We start from the raw sequence: 16,856 nt of genomic DNA, 5'->3' as shown, positions 1-16,856 counted from the left end.
AGGTGCTTCAGCCCTCTGATCGTCCTAGTGGCCCTCCTCTGGACCCGCTCCAAGAGCTCCATGTCCTTCCTGTACTGGGGGCCCCAGGCCTGGACTGAGTACTCCAGATGGGGCCTCCCAAGAGCTGAATAGAGGGGGACAATCAGCTCCCTCTCCCTGCTGACAACTCATTTTTTAATGCAGCCCAGAACACAGTTGGCCTTCTGGGCTGCAAGCACACACTGCTGGCTCATATCCAGCTTCTCGCCCACCAGGACCCCCAAGTTCTTCTCTGCAGGGCTGCTCTCCAGAAGATCTTCCCCCAGTTAGTATAAATCATAGATAATCATACAGTCCTTAGAGTTGGAAGGGACCTTTAAAGGTCACCTAGTCTAACTCCCCTGCAATGAACACAGACATCAACAGCTAGATCAGGTTGCTCAAAGCCTGGTCCAGCCTGGCCTTTAAAGTCTTCAGGGTCAGGGCATCTAACATACCTCTGGGAAACCTGTTCCAGTGCCTCACCACCCTTTTGCCACTGTAAAAGACTTTTTCCTTATATCCAACATAAATCTACCCTCTTTAAGTTGAGAAAAAGCTTCATAAAAGTAGCTACGCTTTTCCTTAAAGAAAACAGAGAACATATTTGATTTACAGGTAAATAAACAATTATTCAAAACCATTTAATGCTGGGTCTGACCAAAAGTATTTACTTGGTATGCTCTGTGACAGTGTTGATGAGAACATGCTTAGAGAAAATTGTAACAGCAAGGTGAACACATATGATACTTCTTTTTACCTCCTCCCAACTTCTATGCAAATCTGTATCCATAATTTTCTGACCTAGATGTAGTTTCTATGTCTTTAAGTACTCTCAATGAATATCCCTTCCACGAATTTAATTGACTTCTCTTAGCTCTTCTAAACTTCCATCAGTGCAATGTCATTTAGCAAGGGCTTCTACTGCTTATCTGTATGTATGGGACTGACAGAATGAATGGATTCCTGGTTTTCTTCTATTCCTTTGAAGTCACAGGTTCAATCCGTTCCTCCAGACCAGCCCTTAAAATGGCAGGTTTATGAAATGACGGTTCTGCAATTGGAATTAGTATTTCAAACAATGGAAGAAGTGCTATCATCTCAGCTCTAAATAAACAGGGGTTTAATCCCCAGAGCTACTGTCCAGTTAAGGGTGTTACATGCAATTGCCATTTTTTATCTTTGTTTCTTCCATTTAGCTTTTAAGATTCCTGTTCCTGTGTGATCAGAATGGCACTCATTATCTTCAGCACTGAGGCATTTCTCCTGGACTATCTGAATTTTCCATAAGGTCTTTTTATCCTAGGCTGTTAATTACTCTTTTGCTTCAGGTCTGGCATTCATTTTCACAGGAATTCTCATATATTCTCCAATAACATCACTTTTTTTCTTTCTTTCCCCTTAATTAGCACAATGCTGGCTTTCTTAGACTTTGCTCCTCATAAACAAAGTAATTCTAACACCCATTGCCATTATATGATCCTTTTAATACCTTTTTGCCTTGCTAGACAATATACTCCCAGCAAACTACAAATGGGCATAATCACATTTAGAATTTATTTGTTGCCAGATTCACCACTGTCCAATGACCAAATTGATTTCCCATTGATTGCCCTTGACTCATGCTTCTCTTATGACTTCTACCTGCCAGCAGCGCTATTTTATTGCATGTACCTAGCTAATGACACTTTTCTGATCCTTCATTTCATTAAACTGCCTAGAGTGCTGTGAATTCAGCATTCTTAGCACCTGCATGGATGGAATTGCCAAAAGGAATTTAGCCTAAATAAGCTCTGGAGATACCATAATTAAGATTGTAATATTTAAATAACATTTGTACAAACATTATTATTCACTGCAAGTCTGACGAGGGAGCAAGTGAAAGCAGTGAGAACAGTGTATATGCCGATTATGAGCCTAACTCCATACATATTTTCTAAGGCAATTATATTGTCATATATTATCATCATAGAATTTCCAAGGTGGGAAAAGACCTCCAAGATCATCCAGTCTAACTGTCCACCAATCACCAATATTTCCCAGTAAACCATGTCCCTCAGTACAACATATAACATTTCTTGAACATAGTTCATGAGTGACTGTCTTTTAAACAGCCTATGAGTGCATATCCAGTTTATTTGTAGCAGAGTACTTCTTATAGGTCCACAATGTCACATAAATAATAGGTTTGCCTCCATGTTTTTCCTGTCCAAACTGTTTCTCAGTGGAGAATAAAGTTTTCTTTACAAACTCAATATATAATTGATTGAATATGTTAATTGAAAAAAAAAAAAAAAACTTAAAAAACAAGACACTGCTCTTTCCTTTGTTTCCTAGAGTAAAAATGTCAGACTAACTGTTTCCTTCTATTTCCTTTTGTTCCTATATTCACTACAATACTGTTTTTCTTCACCTATTCCTTATGAAGCATCTTCAGTGCAACTGGTAATGGCCTGTTTCTGTTTCCTTCACCAGGCACATGCGAGTCCCACATTAACTCCTTTGCACTGTACATCACATGGATGGTTGGCAGGAATTCCTTCTCTTTCCAGTGCACCCAGACTGTGTTTTACTTCAGTGATTGCCAACTGAATAGTTTCTAGTTTGTAAATTAAATTTCTTACTGTTGCTCCTAAGGTGAACAATCTTCCATTACTAAGATAAATCTCAGTTCTACTACTGCACACTTGAAAATCATTACCTTAACTGTTCTTCTTTTGTTCTTTTGATCTTCTATAATACTTACCCATCATTAACAAGTTTTATTATCATATACCTACTGAGTATTAAAATTACAAGCTAAATCTATTACTAACTAAACCTAAGGCCTTTCCACAACATATGTCTAAATCTGATAATCTCTTCTTTTAAGACAACTTGTCTATTCCTTACACATCTTTTTTTTTTTTTTTTTTTCATTGCTAAACTCTCATCTTCAGGAAATGCCCTTGATTTCTTCTTTTTATACAGTTAAAAAGTCTTGGATTTTCCTATAATCATGTGGGAATCTTCCATATTTTGCTCTCTGGCACTTGAAGTTCACAGTTAGCACAGGTGAAGCTGTCACATATGTGATCAAACCTACTAAAATCTAGGAACCATAGTCTTATATCACAACTCCATCTCACTAGTCACTGTGCATGGAAGACAAAAAGACTGTTCCAAATAAATTACACTTAAAGGAAATTGCACTTACTGTTGTTAAAGTATCTCCTGCGATGACTAGAATTAGAATATCCTTTGGAAAAAAAAACATCAGAAATATGATGTTCCTGAAGACATAAAATATGATATTTATAGACAAATATAAAATTATAACACATTATTCTTTTAGGCTTACTTATTTTAGCTCAGCTCACTCTACAAGGATTATTTATGCTGATTAAGTATAGGCTTTGCTATCACTGTGACAGGCCCTTACAAGAGGTTACTTCGTATTGGTTCCTGCAGAGTTGACTTTATTTCCAAATAAAAGTGAATGATATTCAGTCTACCTGGGCCAAACATCTACCAAACATCATACTGTCAGAAACAAAATGCTGACTTCACATAACAGACCTTAATTTTTTATTCTTTTCATAAATACATCTAAATAACTTATTCAGAAGGAAAGTTATTACTATTTATACCTAGGCACCATCCAAATTTTAGAGAAGTCAGCCTCATTAAGTTGCACTACTGACATCTTTCACCTGACCTGACGACTAATGTAAGGCAGAACTCTTTGTATTTTTCGAACTGCACTTAATAAATAAATAAAGTTGTAACAGCTATAAATTGTAGGGTTTTTTTTTTTTTTTTGGGGTGGGGGGAGGGTGGATTAAACGAGAAAGTCGTTAGCTGATTACAGAAAACAATAAATTTATTCAGAAAAGTTTGAAGGAGATTAGCACTGTATTTCATTGAAAAGAAACAGAAGTGGAAAAGCAGCTTCTCCTTCAAAAACAAATGAAAGCAATGATTTTTCTTGGCTTATCATTTCACATGTAGAATCTGCATGCATTGCTCCTACTAACATGTAAGCTACTACAAACATTATCCTGAAGTGGCACAGAGTCCTGTATGGCTCTGATTTCTTATCATGTGCACTTAAGGTTACTTCTACAATATAACGCAAATTCACAGTGTTTACAAAAAAATAAAATAAAATTGCATTCATGTGACCCTCAAACTCCCTTACTCTCTTCAGCCCCTCTCAATCCAGAACAATTTCAAAAGGATTTCAAGCTACTGTAACAGAGCACAGAGAAACAGCTTGCACTAAGCAGCAGAATGCAAAAGTGAGCTTTAAAAACTGTTTCTACACTCCCTTTTCCATAGCATTTACATTATGGCTCCCATCCAAGTCTCCAGTTCTGATTTCAAAAAGACAATTGCATAGAAAGAGTATAACGCAGTATAATAATCTACAACACAAATCTTATTAAAATGCAGTGAAGTACCCATGTTGGCTTGCCTTTTCTTTGTAGATTCACCACAGCTGTACAGATGTCTTAAATGTGCTATTAAAATGCCTCAGAGAAGCTGTCAGCACAGCTGATTTCACTTTAAGAAATGCTGTCAACATTAATTCCATTTTAGAAACACTTTGTCTTGATTGGTAAAATGATAGTCTTAATAACTTTCACCTCACATTTTAAAATATACTGTCAGATTTCTCTGTATTTTATAGAGCTTCAATGCTTAAAAAAGCCTTCCCCCCCCCCCTCTACCCCCCCTCACTGTTAGTTTAGGATGATTTTTCTTGCTTCAGTTGCCTACTACAGTAAAATCTTTCCATTATCCTTTCCCTTTCCATTCTGAATTCTCACTTCGAGGGAGTCACAAATCTTGCTCTTCAGAGACACAGTAATTAATTACTCTACTGGTATGAAGTTGCTTGTGTGGGAAACACTGGGGACGCAGATCACAATGTGAAAGTCTAAGACAGCTGAAAGAAATGTTATACCAGAACTGCTTGATCACAAGTTAGGAAGTGTTGCAATTACTTTAGGTCTGGCAGGATGATGATCTGTTGGTGTAAATGATGACAGGATGCACTTCCCAGTAGTCCTATGAAAAAATTTGCCTAAGAGGCACTACAGCAAAGTGTTCTAGAAAGTGTCTTAAACTATCTCAGTTTCTCCAAAAGAATCTTCATGGAAATTTCCACTTAAACAGTCAGATGAGCTTTATTAAATGTTTAATTGTGTTAAACACCACTTTCTTTTTCCAATCAGTCTTTTTCTTTGAACAGGGATGTATCATTTTAGTGATACTGGGTCTTTCTCAGAAAATATTTGAAGTCCATCTATGATGTGCATATATATATATAGTACTAAGCTGTCACAGGGACCTGATCTCCGCTGCAAGCAGAGCTATATGTCATGTTCGTTGAAGCAGGCAATAAGGGGTTTTTCCTATAGCAAAGACCTCTGTAAAAAAAGTAAAATTTTTTCACTAATGTTACAAATGGTATTTCCAAAACTATTGGAATATTGAGAAAAATACTGAAAATTAATACTGTTTACAAGACTCCTTTTACCCCATTTCCTCTCCAAAAATACCTGTGGCCATGAGTTTACAATCACTTTGGAGTGCTGGAGTATAAAAGCAAGCTAGCTGGATCAGGCCACAGAGCTCTCTAGCCTAGTATCCTGCCAGTGGCCAAAAGCAGTTGGTTAGGAAAGAACATAGAGCAAACCCACATGATATTTGTCTAAGAATTTGTGGTGCATTTTGACATATGTAGCATTAAACGTAAGGCTAAAAAACAATTTTGAATCCAAAAGAATTAGGGGGATAAAGCATGTTAAGAACGTACAAAAATATTCATAATGCCAGAATTTCAGTTAGTTTTAGTAGTTAGGAGAAGCAAAGTGGACATACATTAATTAGAAACTAATCTAAGACCAGTGAACACTTTTCATATAGATCAGTGAAACATCCATCCCACTGAAACAGCTATTGATCAGTTTTGACATTGATTTAAACCAAAGGCCTGAGGCTGAAGAGTTCTGTACATGGTTAGCATTGCCTGAAACATGTAATATTGTAGCAGCATAACTTTGTTTGTAAATAAGAAAAACAGATGGCCTGACTCAAAGACAATCAGAAGCTCCAGTATGCATTCACCTAAGTAGAGGGATTTACAGACTAGAAGTAAAAGCATAAAGCAGAAGTAAAAGCAGCAGAAACAGAAGGAGCTGAAATTACATAAAAAATAACCATATTGTTTATAGCTAAGCAGCAATAAAATCATTATGACTTATTGTATAGCAACTGAGAGGCTTTACAGGCTCTGACATGACATATGAATTATTGAGTTTCTTTTGAAAAAGATAACATCATGTCTTTCAGTCCATCAGTAGAAGCTTCTGTTGCAACAACAAAAATATGAGAGAGATTTTTAAATCTCTGCAAAATAACAGTTTCAGCAGTGAAAGCCAGTGATATTGAAGTGCTAGGATAACCTTTTTTTCTAATCTGAGTTTAGAGTTTGAAACTCTCAAGACGTGATTTCTGTAGAAATAAAGAAAAGTAGATGTGTAAAAAAATGGCATCTGAACGATCAGTGTGGTACTTTTCAACTAAAATCACATTACTTTTAAAAATATGCCACCACTGTCAAGTATGCAGTCTCACATACTGCAGTCTTTCACTGAAGTGCCAAGTATGCCTTGTGCTGTACCTAAGTCTTTGGAACATAAGACTGAGTTCTGGCTTTATACAATAGATACTTCAAATAGTGGTAAAAGAGGCAGATATTTTATAAGGGATACATCTATACTTTACATCCAGAATAGGTTCCAGGGCAGTGTTTCTTGCACAGTTTCACAGAGTTCTGTTTTGACTCTTCCAGTAAAGGATTGCAATTTCACATCCGTTTCTGCTCTTGCAGAGTCATTTGCAAAGAACAAATATAAGAAATCACCTTTAGTATCCTTAGCTGTTTCTGAATTTTTACCACACTTATGGTGCTCTCTACAATGGGCTCGTGGCCCCAGTTTCATTGAAATTCACTGAGTTGCTTTCTCTCTCATCATATCTTACTGTAAGAACACTGCATGTAGTCAAACTTCAAATAGCCACACAGATACCATCTTTTCAATCTCTTACTATACTTTCTTTTGCTGTCATGATCTTATAGTTATGTACAAATTATATAGATTATATAAACTACCAGCATCTGCTAATATTTAGAGAAAAGTCTAGCTGTCCTGCTGCAGGCAAGCAGCTTTCTTTTTCTGTCAATTATCTCCATTAGGAAACCCTTCCCGTGTGCTCATTCCCACTCTATTGCCTGACTACAAGCATTTCTGTCATTTTTTTCTTGGCTTTTTATCTAAAACTCGGGGAACCTAAGATGACTCAGATCTTTTGGCACAACTTTAATAAGGAGAACAGGTACAATAAAAAGAATACCAAATAAAGACTAAATATTAAGAACACTGAGTGTCCTTGAATAAATGAAAACTTAGAACTTCTGGAAGTAACTGAGATGCTCAAGCTGTATAAGGATGAACTCCTGGAAGTTATCTGACTGAGATCTGAACACAGTAGTTATCTGTACAGCTATGATACTATGGTGGGCTTTCTTTGGCTGTGTGGATCCTTAAACACCAGGTGTTTAAAAATTACTACAACAACAAAAGAAAAATAATGTTTAATGAATTGCAATTTCTCTGAGAAATAAAGTATACCAAATACGACTTACAGAGAAATTGAAAGCTTCTTGATAAAACTGTAGTAAGCACTGCATGAAAAAATACAGCATTATGAAAAAGGATCCTAGTGTGAAACTTTCACATAAATACTTTTTATGTCTCTTCAAAGATATGCACAGTGTAGGAAAGAGAGAAATAAACAAAGGAGAGGAAGGGTAATATTTCAGGATAACATTCAAATGTTGGATATGCCAAGAAAAAAGCCAAGAAAAAAATGACAGAAATGCTTGTAGTCAGCTTAAACCATGACAAAAGTTGTGCAACATTTCAGCTTGAGTCCAGAAAGCGTTTTTCTTCTGGCCATCACAATCATGCCCCTAATAAACAAACTACTTTTGGCCAAGAATGGTTCCATGCGAGCCTCCTTACAGACAAGCATTTGTGAACAATTTGCTTTACTTATCATAGCATCCAGGCCAGCCTAACCCAGTGTTGGCCAGATCTGCTGCCCTTCTCAGGTATGCCTTGAGCAGTAAATTAATTTGTTCCAGGGAGCATTTCTAGGCCATGGAATTTGTCTATACTGTGAAACAGTCAGCATGTTTTATGGCATGGCTTTGGCTCAAGCTTGCTAGCACTCCGCCAAACAGTTCCTGGGCAAGGTTCCGAAGTTAGCAGAGGCCAGAGACCACACCATACAAAGTCTGGATGCAGCCATTTTCTTTCAGAGATTAAAAGAGTTACAACATATGGACAAAAACTGTTCCATGCCAGCTAAACTCAGAGCCAAAAGATAAATCTCGGTATGTTTAATTTACTGCTACACACAGATCCTGAGAAATCCCAAAGCTCTGCAATTCTCAGCTGTCCATATTGATTTATTCAAATCCTTTACTGCATGACTAGATACACATTTGATTTTCATTCTGAGAGGGCAAAATCTTATTTTCAATATTTCCTATTCTCATTTAAAAGGGCTGTGTATTCTAAGCAGCAGAAATGCTGTCACCAGCACCAGAGAAAGGAATCAGGAAATCATGGAATCATAGCATGGCTTGGGTTGGAAAGGACCTCGGGGATCATCAAGTTCTAGCCCCCATCCCATAGGCAGGATTGCCAACTGCTAGATCAAGTACTAGATCAGATTGCCCAGGGCCCCATCCAATCTGGCCTTAAACACCTACAGGAACAGTACGTAAAATAAACTTTGATATAAAATAAATTTTGATATATTTTTCAAATCAACTTTGATGGGGGCTGTCACACCAAGTCACATGTAACAAAACCAGGATGAAATTATTCTGATGAAACACTTGCTACATTCACTCTCGTCTATCTGAGACTCTAGTCTCAGCTCTGAAACACAGTTTTGTCAGTTCATTTTTCACCATTTCTTCTAAACCAGTGTATTCAGTGACTTGAATTGATTCTATAGCCTTAGTGCCTCCACACTTCCAAGGTACTGCAGGAGTCTCCTTTAGGACTCTAACATCAAGGTAATTTTCATTCATGGTCCTGTCTCCAGAGACTACCTTGACACACAAAAGAAATTATTCTCTTTTTAACTGAACACATTTTTATTGCTAGAGAACTGCTAGGGAGCTTTTCAAACAAACAAAAACAAAAATGTGCCTAATATTTATTGACTTTTTTGTAAGTACTGTAAGTTAATTACTAAATGATGATGTTGGCTTTCCTCATTCATCTTATAGTCCTCACTTAGTCCTTGTGCCCTATAACTGTAGAATTGATGTGACAGTTGAAGACAGCAAGATTTTGGGTATCAAATGAAACATCACACAAAATTCTAGGAAGGGTATGCTGACACAAGCAGCTCTCACACCATCTTCTATAAGAGGATATCTTTTATTTGTGTATGACCACTGCATATAGTCCATAAAGTCTAACTAGACCCAGGGAAAAGACATCTAACCAGCAAAAGAAAATGTAGGGTTCTTGTTTGATGTTTTCCCTGAGATGTTGCAACTTGAGGGAAACTATTCAAATATTGCTGTAAGAATGTAGTTACAAAATTTTTATAATATGCAGATCAGAGAGGGAAAACTTTATACTAGATTCCTCAGACAAAATTTGTACTGAAATCAGTTTGAAATTAATGATTTCTGCCTAAGTACACCTTAAAGAGCAGTTAAAGATGTGGCATGGGCATCACAGAATCACAGAATCAAGAGATCATCAAGTCTAAATCTCCTGCTAAAGCAGGTACCCTACAGTAGGTCATGCAGGTAGGTGTCCAGCCGAATCTTGAATATCTTCATAGAAGGATACTCTACTCCACAACCTTTCTGGGCAACCTGTTCCAGTGCTCCATCACCCTTACCATAAAGAAGTTCTTGGGCATATTAGTATGGAACTTCCTATGATCAGGTTTAGGCCATTACTCCTTGTCTATTGCTGCATAACCACTGAGAAGATCCTGGCCTTACCCGTTTGCCTTCCAGATTCCTTTAAATATTTATAAACATTTATTAGATCCCCTCTCAGTCTTCTTTACCCCAGGCTGAACAGATCCATGTTACTCAGCCTTTCCCCATAAGGGAGATGGCCTTTAATCACCTTTGTTGCCCTCCACTGGACTCCTTCTAGGAGATTAATGTCTTTTTTGAACTGGGGAGCCCAGAACTGGACATAGTTGCCTAAATGTTGTCTCACCAGGGTAGAGTAGAGGGGGAGGATCACCTCCCTTGATCTGCTGGCCATGCTCTTTTTAATGCACCCCAGGATATCACTGGCCTTCTTGGCTACAAGAACACACTGTTGACTCACAGACAGCCTCCTGTCCACCAGGAACCCCAGATCCTTCTCTGCAGAGTTCCTCTCCAGTAGATCATCCGCAAACCTGTACTGATGCATGCAGTTATTCCTCCCCAGGTGCAAGACTCTACATTCGCTCTTGTTAAACCTCATCAGATTCCTCCCTGCCCAACTCTCCAGTTTCTTCACGTCTTGCTGTATCGTAGCACAGCCTTCAGGTGTGTCAGCCATTCCCCCCAGCTTTGTATCATCAGCAAACTTGCTGAGGGTGGACTCTATCCCCTCATCCAGGTCGCTGATGAAGATGTTGAACAAGACCAGACCTAGCAGCTACGCCTGGTGAACACCTCTAGTTACAGGCCTCTAACCAGACTGCTCCACTGATGACAATCCTCTGAACTCTGCCAGTCATCCAGTTCTCAATCCACTTCACCGTCTACTCATCTATGTTTTCTCACCGTGTTTTCTAAATTTCATAGTGAGGATGTTGTGGCAGACAGTGTCAAACACACTGCTGAAGTCAAGGTACACAACATCTACTGCTCTCCCCCCATCTACCTAGCCAGTGATTATATCATAAAAGGCTATCAGGTTGGTCAAGCATGATTTCCCCTTGGTGAATCCATGTTGACTGCTTCTGATAACTACCTTCTCTTTCAATTGCTCGGAATTGGCATCCAGAACAAATTGTTCCATCACCTTTCTGGGAACAGAGGTGAGGTTGATTGGTCTGTAGTTTCCCAGATCTTCCTTCTTGCCCTTTTTGAAGACTGGAGTGATGTTGGCTATCCTCCAGTCTTCAAGCACCTGTTCTGTTCATGAGGACCTTTCAAAGATGATAGAGAGTGATTCAGCAATCACCTCTGCCAGTTCTCTTGGAACACATGGGTGCATCCCATTGGGGTCCATGGATGTGTGGGTGCTGATTTTGGCTACGTGCTCTCAGACCAGATCCAACTCAACCAACAGAAATTCTTCTTATACCCAGACTCTCTTACCTCCAGGGTCTGGGATTCCTGAGGGCTAGTCTTAGCATTAAAGACTGAAGAAAAGAAGGCATTCAGAATCTCAGGGCTCCCTGTTACCACGTCACCCACCTCATTTAGTAGAGGACTCACATTTTCCCTAGTCTTCCTTTCACTGTTGACATATTTTAAATAAGCCTTTCTTGTTATCCTTTACCTCCTTTGCAAGGTTTAAGTTCAAGAGAACCTTAGCCTTGCTCATTGTATCCCTACAGGCCCTAGCAATATTCCTATATTCTTCCAAGGTAGACAGCCCCCTTTTCCACATTTTATGGACCTTCTTTTCTTTTAGTTTATCCATGAGTTCCTTCTCATTCATGCAAGCCTCTTGCCACATTTACTCTTATGGATGCACTGGTCTTAAGCTTGGAAGAAGTGGTGTTTAATTGCCAACCAGCTCTCATAGGTCCCCTTGTCCCCAAACATTCTAGCCCATGGGATAGCTTCAAGTAGATCTTTGAAGAAACCAAAGTTGGCTCTCCTGAAGTCCAGGGTAACAATTCTACTTATTGCTTTGCTTCTACCACACAAGATCTTGAACTCCACTGTTTCATGATCTCTGTATCCCAAGCTTCCCCTGCAGACTTATATTGTCAGATGAATAAATATATTGATCTATCTTTGCAATTACATTTTCTAGGAATCAGTGATTCATTTTTATTCTTTTTCCTATTCAAATGATCTATTTTGATAAGCACTGGCTAACAAACCTAACAAATTATATTATCCAAATTTCCCTATATTTTCTCTATCAGCTTGTGCATTCTATTATTTGTATTAAGCAATTTAGAGTTTTTACAGAGGTAATGTAAACCTTTAGGGCATCACAACTGCATGGTATACAGTATACACTGTATTGAATACAGTGACAGATTTATAAGGTTAAACTTTTTTCCCCAGTATTCATCTCTCTGAGCTTTCACTCATTTTCTCCATACTGTATTTTTGTCACCATAGGAATAACAAGCCATGTCTTTTTAAAACAACAGAATTTTAAACCTTGAAGTCTGAAACTGAAAGAGTCTTATGGCTTTCTAATCCCATCTCTTTGATATTAGTAGTTTAAATACAAATGGGGGGAAAAAAAAGTATTGTTTATTATTTAATACTGATACATTTAACATCCTCCTATAAACTTTTATCCTATGCACATAGGTTGTATAAACAGACAAAATTCCTTCTGAAAATTTCTTACAGTTTCTGCTGAGAAATCAATGCATTGTAGAGTACAGTGGATTTTATGCATTTCTCTTCTTAAAAAGGCAAAAACTGATAATATCCTGTGTATAATGTAATATCATTGGCCACATTTATAAATTGTTTTGAAACGAAATTTCAGGGCCAGCTCATGGAAAGGAAATGTGCTATCACTAATGAATATGGCACTTGAAATCTGAATCTCTCCCCGTACCAGTAAGTAATATTGCGAAAAGAGGGCATTTAGCTCAGAAGAAAAAAAACAAAAACCTTACAGAGAAAGAGTAAGCTCTTTCTGATCATACCATAATGTAGTGATAATATTAGAAAGATCTGACTTTAAAAGTTAAGGCAGACAATTCAGTTCAGGTCCTTGGAATTCAACATTAAGGCACCACTGCCTAAAAACAAGAAAAAATTCCCAACAAAGAAAAGATCTGCAGGGTATCCTACTATGTAAGATAGCAATTACTTCAACCTACTAATACTTGCTAGCTCATATTGTAATAATAATGGTAAATTTATTAAAAAAATGACTCTGTTTCCTTGAGTGTCCACACTGACTTTCAAACCTATTTATGTCCTTCCCTGATAAGCTTACTAGAATCTTATTCTAAAAAACTTGATGACCTAAGATCTGAAAAACTGAACACAATATATAGTGCTGAAATGCTTATTAAACATGAAGTTTTAACATCTACCCAAAAAGCATATGTACAAAATTGTAGCTGAAGACATGCTGGATCAACTGGATCTCTAGAGAGGAAATTTTAGGGACTTTAACAGTCTTACTATTTATGCATTTTTTCATTTTACTGCCAGGCAAGGATATTACATGTATTTCCACACTACAGTACCTGAGAAAGTATTTCAGTTCTGATCCTATCAGAACTGAAATGCATACTCTCAGAGTATGTACTTCATTTCCAGTTTCTTCTGACAATGTAAATCTGTGAGATTTTTCAGAATGCTTTATTTCATATTTACTTAAAATTGTTTGTCATATGATGTTCCCAAATACTTTGTCACTGATTTTGAAAGAAGAATGACAAGTTCATGCATTTTTCTATCCAACTTGACATTAAATCACATTCACACTGACTCTATCAGTTTTATATTTTATGTAATATAAATGGTCTTTCATAATTGTAGTTTGAAATGCAAATAGCTATTGCAGAACTACTCATTTTAGAAATGTATTTGCATAAGCAAAAAAGTAATAAATATTAAAATAGAAAGGTATTACGTTTGTAGATACTGCATATAAATAATACTGCAGCTGTTGAAACAACTTATGAGATGGGGTGATAGTGTTCTATTTCACATTTTGTATACTGCAACGGCTTTCTGAGATCCTTAGTTGATTCTGTATAAGGTTCCAGGGGTGCTATGTTGGATTTACATTGGCAAGCCTAACTGCAACACAATATTCTAATAATTAATCTAAAAAGTGCATCAGCAATAGTGAGCTGTTATAGTTTCAGTTCATTTGGCAAGGACAAGGGTTTTTAAGAACCACCATTGAAATCTTAATAGGGGAAAAAAAAAAAAAAGGCAAAGCAAACAAGCAAACAAAACTCATGAGGCAATGCTGGCTGGGGAAAAAAAAAAGCTTTTGCTTTAAAGTATGATACAAAGTCTTGTTCCTAGCCCTACACCCTGATAAGTGCCTTCAGGAAGGTCCCTTTCGTTATCTCTGTCTCTACTCCCTCTTCTCTGTGGGACACGAAAAACTTGTGTTCGCTCACACATTTCACTTGCAAGCGTTTTTAGGCAAGGACTCTCCTGTACTCTTTTGTCACTGCAGAACAAAGGGGGTATTTCTCAAAGCAGTCCATAGGGTGCTGCTGCCATACTAAGACCAACAAAATGTTCATTTGGCTAGAACTGGAAGTTTATTCCAGCTGGCAAAAAAGCAGCTGCTATACCATGGATGGCCCTGAATACAATTAATTAATAGACTGTTTTGAGCCAAGCACATATTTGTAATCTGTCACTGAGAGACATGAAAAATATACTGATGTCAAACTAATCGTACTAATATAAAATTATAAACTGATGTTGCTGTTTTTTCTAGGAGATATATGAACAATAAAATCAATTGTAAAGGCTACTTGGTGATTAAAACAAGGACTGTGCAAAGACAATAATGTGAACACAATTTTATTGCTCTCTTATCAAAAAATAAAGTAATGTCAATGAGAATTACCTTGTGATCGTCAACACTGAAGTGAAAGAACAAATTATACATAGTTACCTAGTGTGTTGCAAAATGTCTTATGCTCTTGATAACAATAAGATCTAAGGTTGGCAGATAAGTTTAGTAGAAAGTAGAAAAAGGTAGAGAAGTTGAGAGAAGAGCCTGTGTTCCTGTAACTAGAGGGCATAGACCAATAAATGATTTGAGATAAGAAGGGCTGTAGCCTTGTTAAGATGACATTAATGAGATACAGCCTAGGAAACGAGCAAATTCACCTTTGGCTTTACCTTGATGATCACAGTCTTCACATAAAAAAATGAGATTGCTGGGAAACTATTCCATATTAAAAAGAAATTCACTTTATCCACCATTTAAAACATGTTAGATGACATAGTCACGTTTGATCCAAAGCTTCCCCAGATTTAATCGTTTCTAACATTAAATATATTTTTTAAATTACTTGTATTCATGCACAGAAAAAGGATACTTTGGTTAATAAGGCTATTACAAATATCTTACAAAAAAAACACTGAAAATCCTCAGGCACCCAAGGAAGATGGCACAAACCTGAAGCTTTAACTGCAGCTCCCACATTGTTAAAAGCTCTGCTAACACCTCTCTAGCTGAGTAGTTTGGGTGTCCTGCCACCCAAAAATTAGGATATATAAGCATCACTAGCTGCTGCACGAGTAAATTTGTTGTTATCTTTTCCTGTTGAAGAGGATAGTTTGCAGAAAAGAACACCTATTCCCTAGCATCACTTTTTCCTCATTTGAGAATTTTTATAACATCTCTGAAGTGTAGGAAAAAGACAAGGGGTTTGCTTCCTCAGCAGAAGAAAAAGGGTTCAGGTGATCAGGATGACAAGCTTAACTGACATAGCAAAAAATTATGCTTTCTGTTATGCATCTACTACCATTTCTCCTAAATTATTATTATTATTCTTTTGGATGGAGGGGAACAAGAAAACAAAAAAAGTCCTAACTGGCACTTTGAAATTCTCTTTAATAATATATATAACTTTTAATAGACTATATATTGCACCTGGTTGCACAGATTATAATTATATGTCATCCTGTGCTATTTCTTAAACAAATTTAATTCTGAATATACATTCATCTGAATTGAATGCCTTATATTCTTTATGTTCTAGGATTGAAGAAAGCACAATGATGTAGGAAAGAATTTTCTTTTTCATTACTCTGCCATATATACAGATAATATATAGATTATAACATTCAGTGGAAACCCACAGTAGTTTATATACTATCTATCAAATTTCTACAGCTTGCTTAGTTAATAGAATTATTATTCTTGGCTTACCCAGATCTGTAGCTTAATTCTTTTTTCATTTTTGAAAACTGTTTTTACTTTGAAGTCAATCCCGACTGTGCTCACAAATGCAGAAGTAAAGGAATCATCAGCATATCGGAACAGAAAGGAGGTTTTCCCAACACTGCTGTTGCCAATGATGAGCAGTTTGAACATGTAATCAAAGTTCTGGTCAGATGTATCTTTCTGGCCATATCTGGAATCTTGAGCAGATGCCATCTGTAGTTCAAAGCAAAAAGAAATAGTTAAACATCTTTCAAAGTCATATAAAACAAGAAAATTCTAGATTTCATTGGAATTTGTGGTAACAGGCATATGGAGCTAAGAAGTTCACAGAAGTTTAAGACACTTTTATGATTCTTGTATTCATGATAATAGTTGTAAAAGAGGACTTATCAAAGATAAACATCACTATAATGGAAAAAAAGATCCTTCTAGAAGTCCAGCTCTTGAATAATGGTTAAGATCTATTTTCAGAAAATGTAAGGAATGAAATAAATTGTGAAAATACAGACAAAGATACTTCACATTCACAGGGAATAAATAAGAGATCAGGGGTAAGTTATTGCAGAGGAGGTACAATTCCAAGCAAAAACATAATATCATTCATATGTGATATAATTCCTGAATAATTTATTTTACTACAAATATTCTACAGTCATT

At 36.9% G+C, this 16,856-nt stretch overlaps 1 protein-coding gene across 2 annotated transcripts in view; it reads right to left on the bottom strand.

Annotated features, from left to right (window-relative positions):
- Positions 1-16,856, bottom strand: part of RAB3C (RAB3C, member RAS oncogene family) — a 144,593-nt gene that overhangs the window by 120,311 nt on the left and 7,426 nt on the right. For both annotated transcript variants that reach the window (XM_015277588.4, XM_003642948.6), the window contains exon 2: positions 16,185-16,412. In XM_015277588.4, the coding sequence (XP_015133074.1) occupies positions 16,185-16,412 (228 nt within the window). The remainder of the gene's footprint in view (positions 1-16,184; positions 16,413-16,856) is intronic.

The sequence above is a fragment of the Gallus gallus genome, chromosome Z (genome assembly GCF_016699485.2).
Source record: "Gallus gallus isolate bGalGal1 chromosome Z, bGalGal1.mat.broiler.GRCg7b, whole genome shotgun sequence".
In the NCBI taxonomy this organism is placed as follows: Eukaryota; Metazoa; Chordata; class Aves; order Galliformes; family Phasianidae; genus Gallus; species Gallus gallus.
This window is presented reverse-complemented; position numbering and strand designations above follow the sequence as displayed.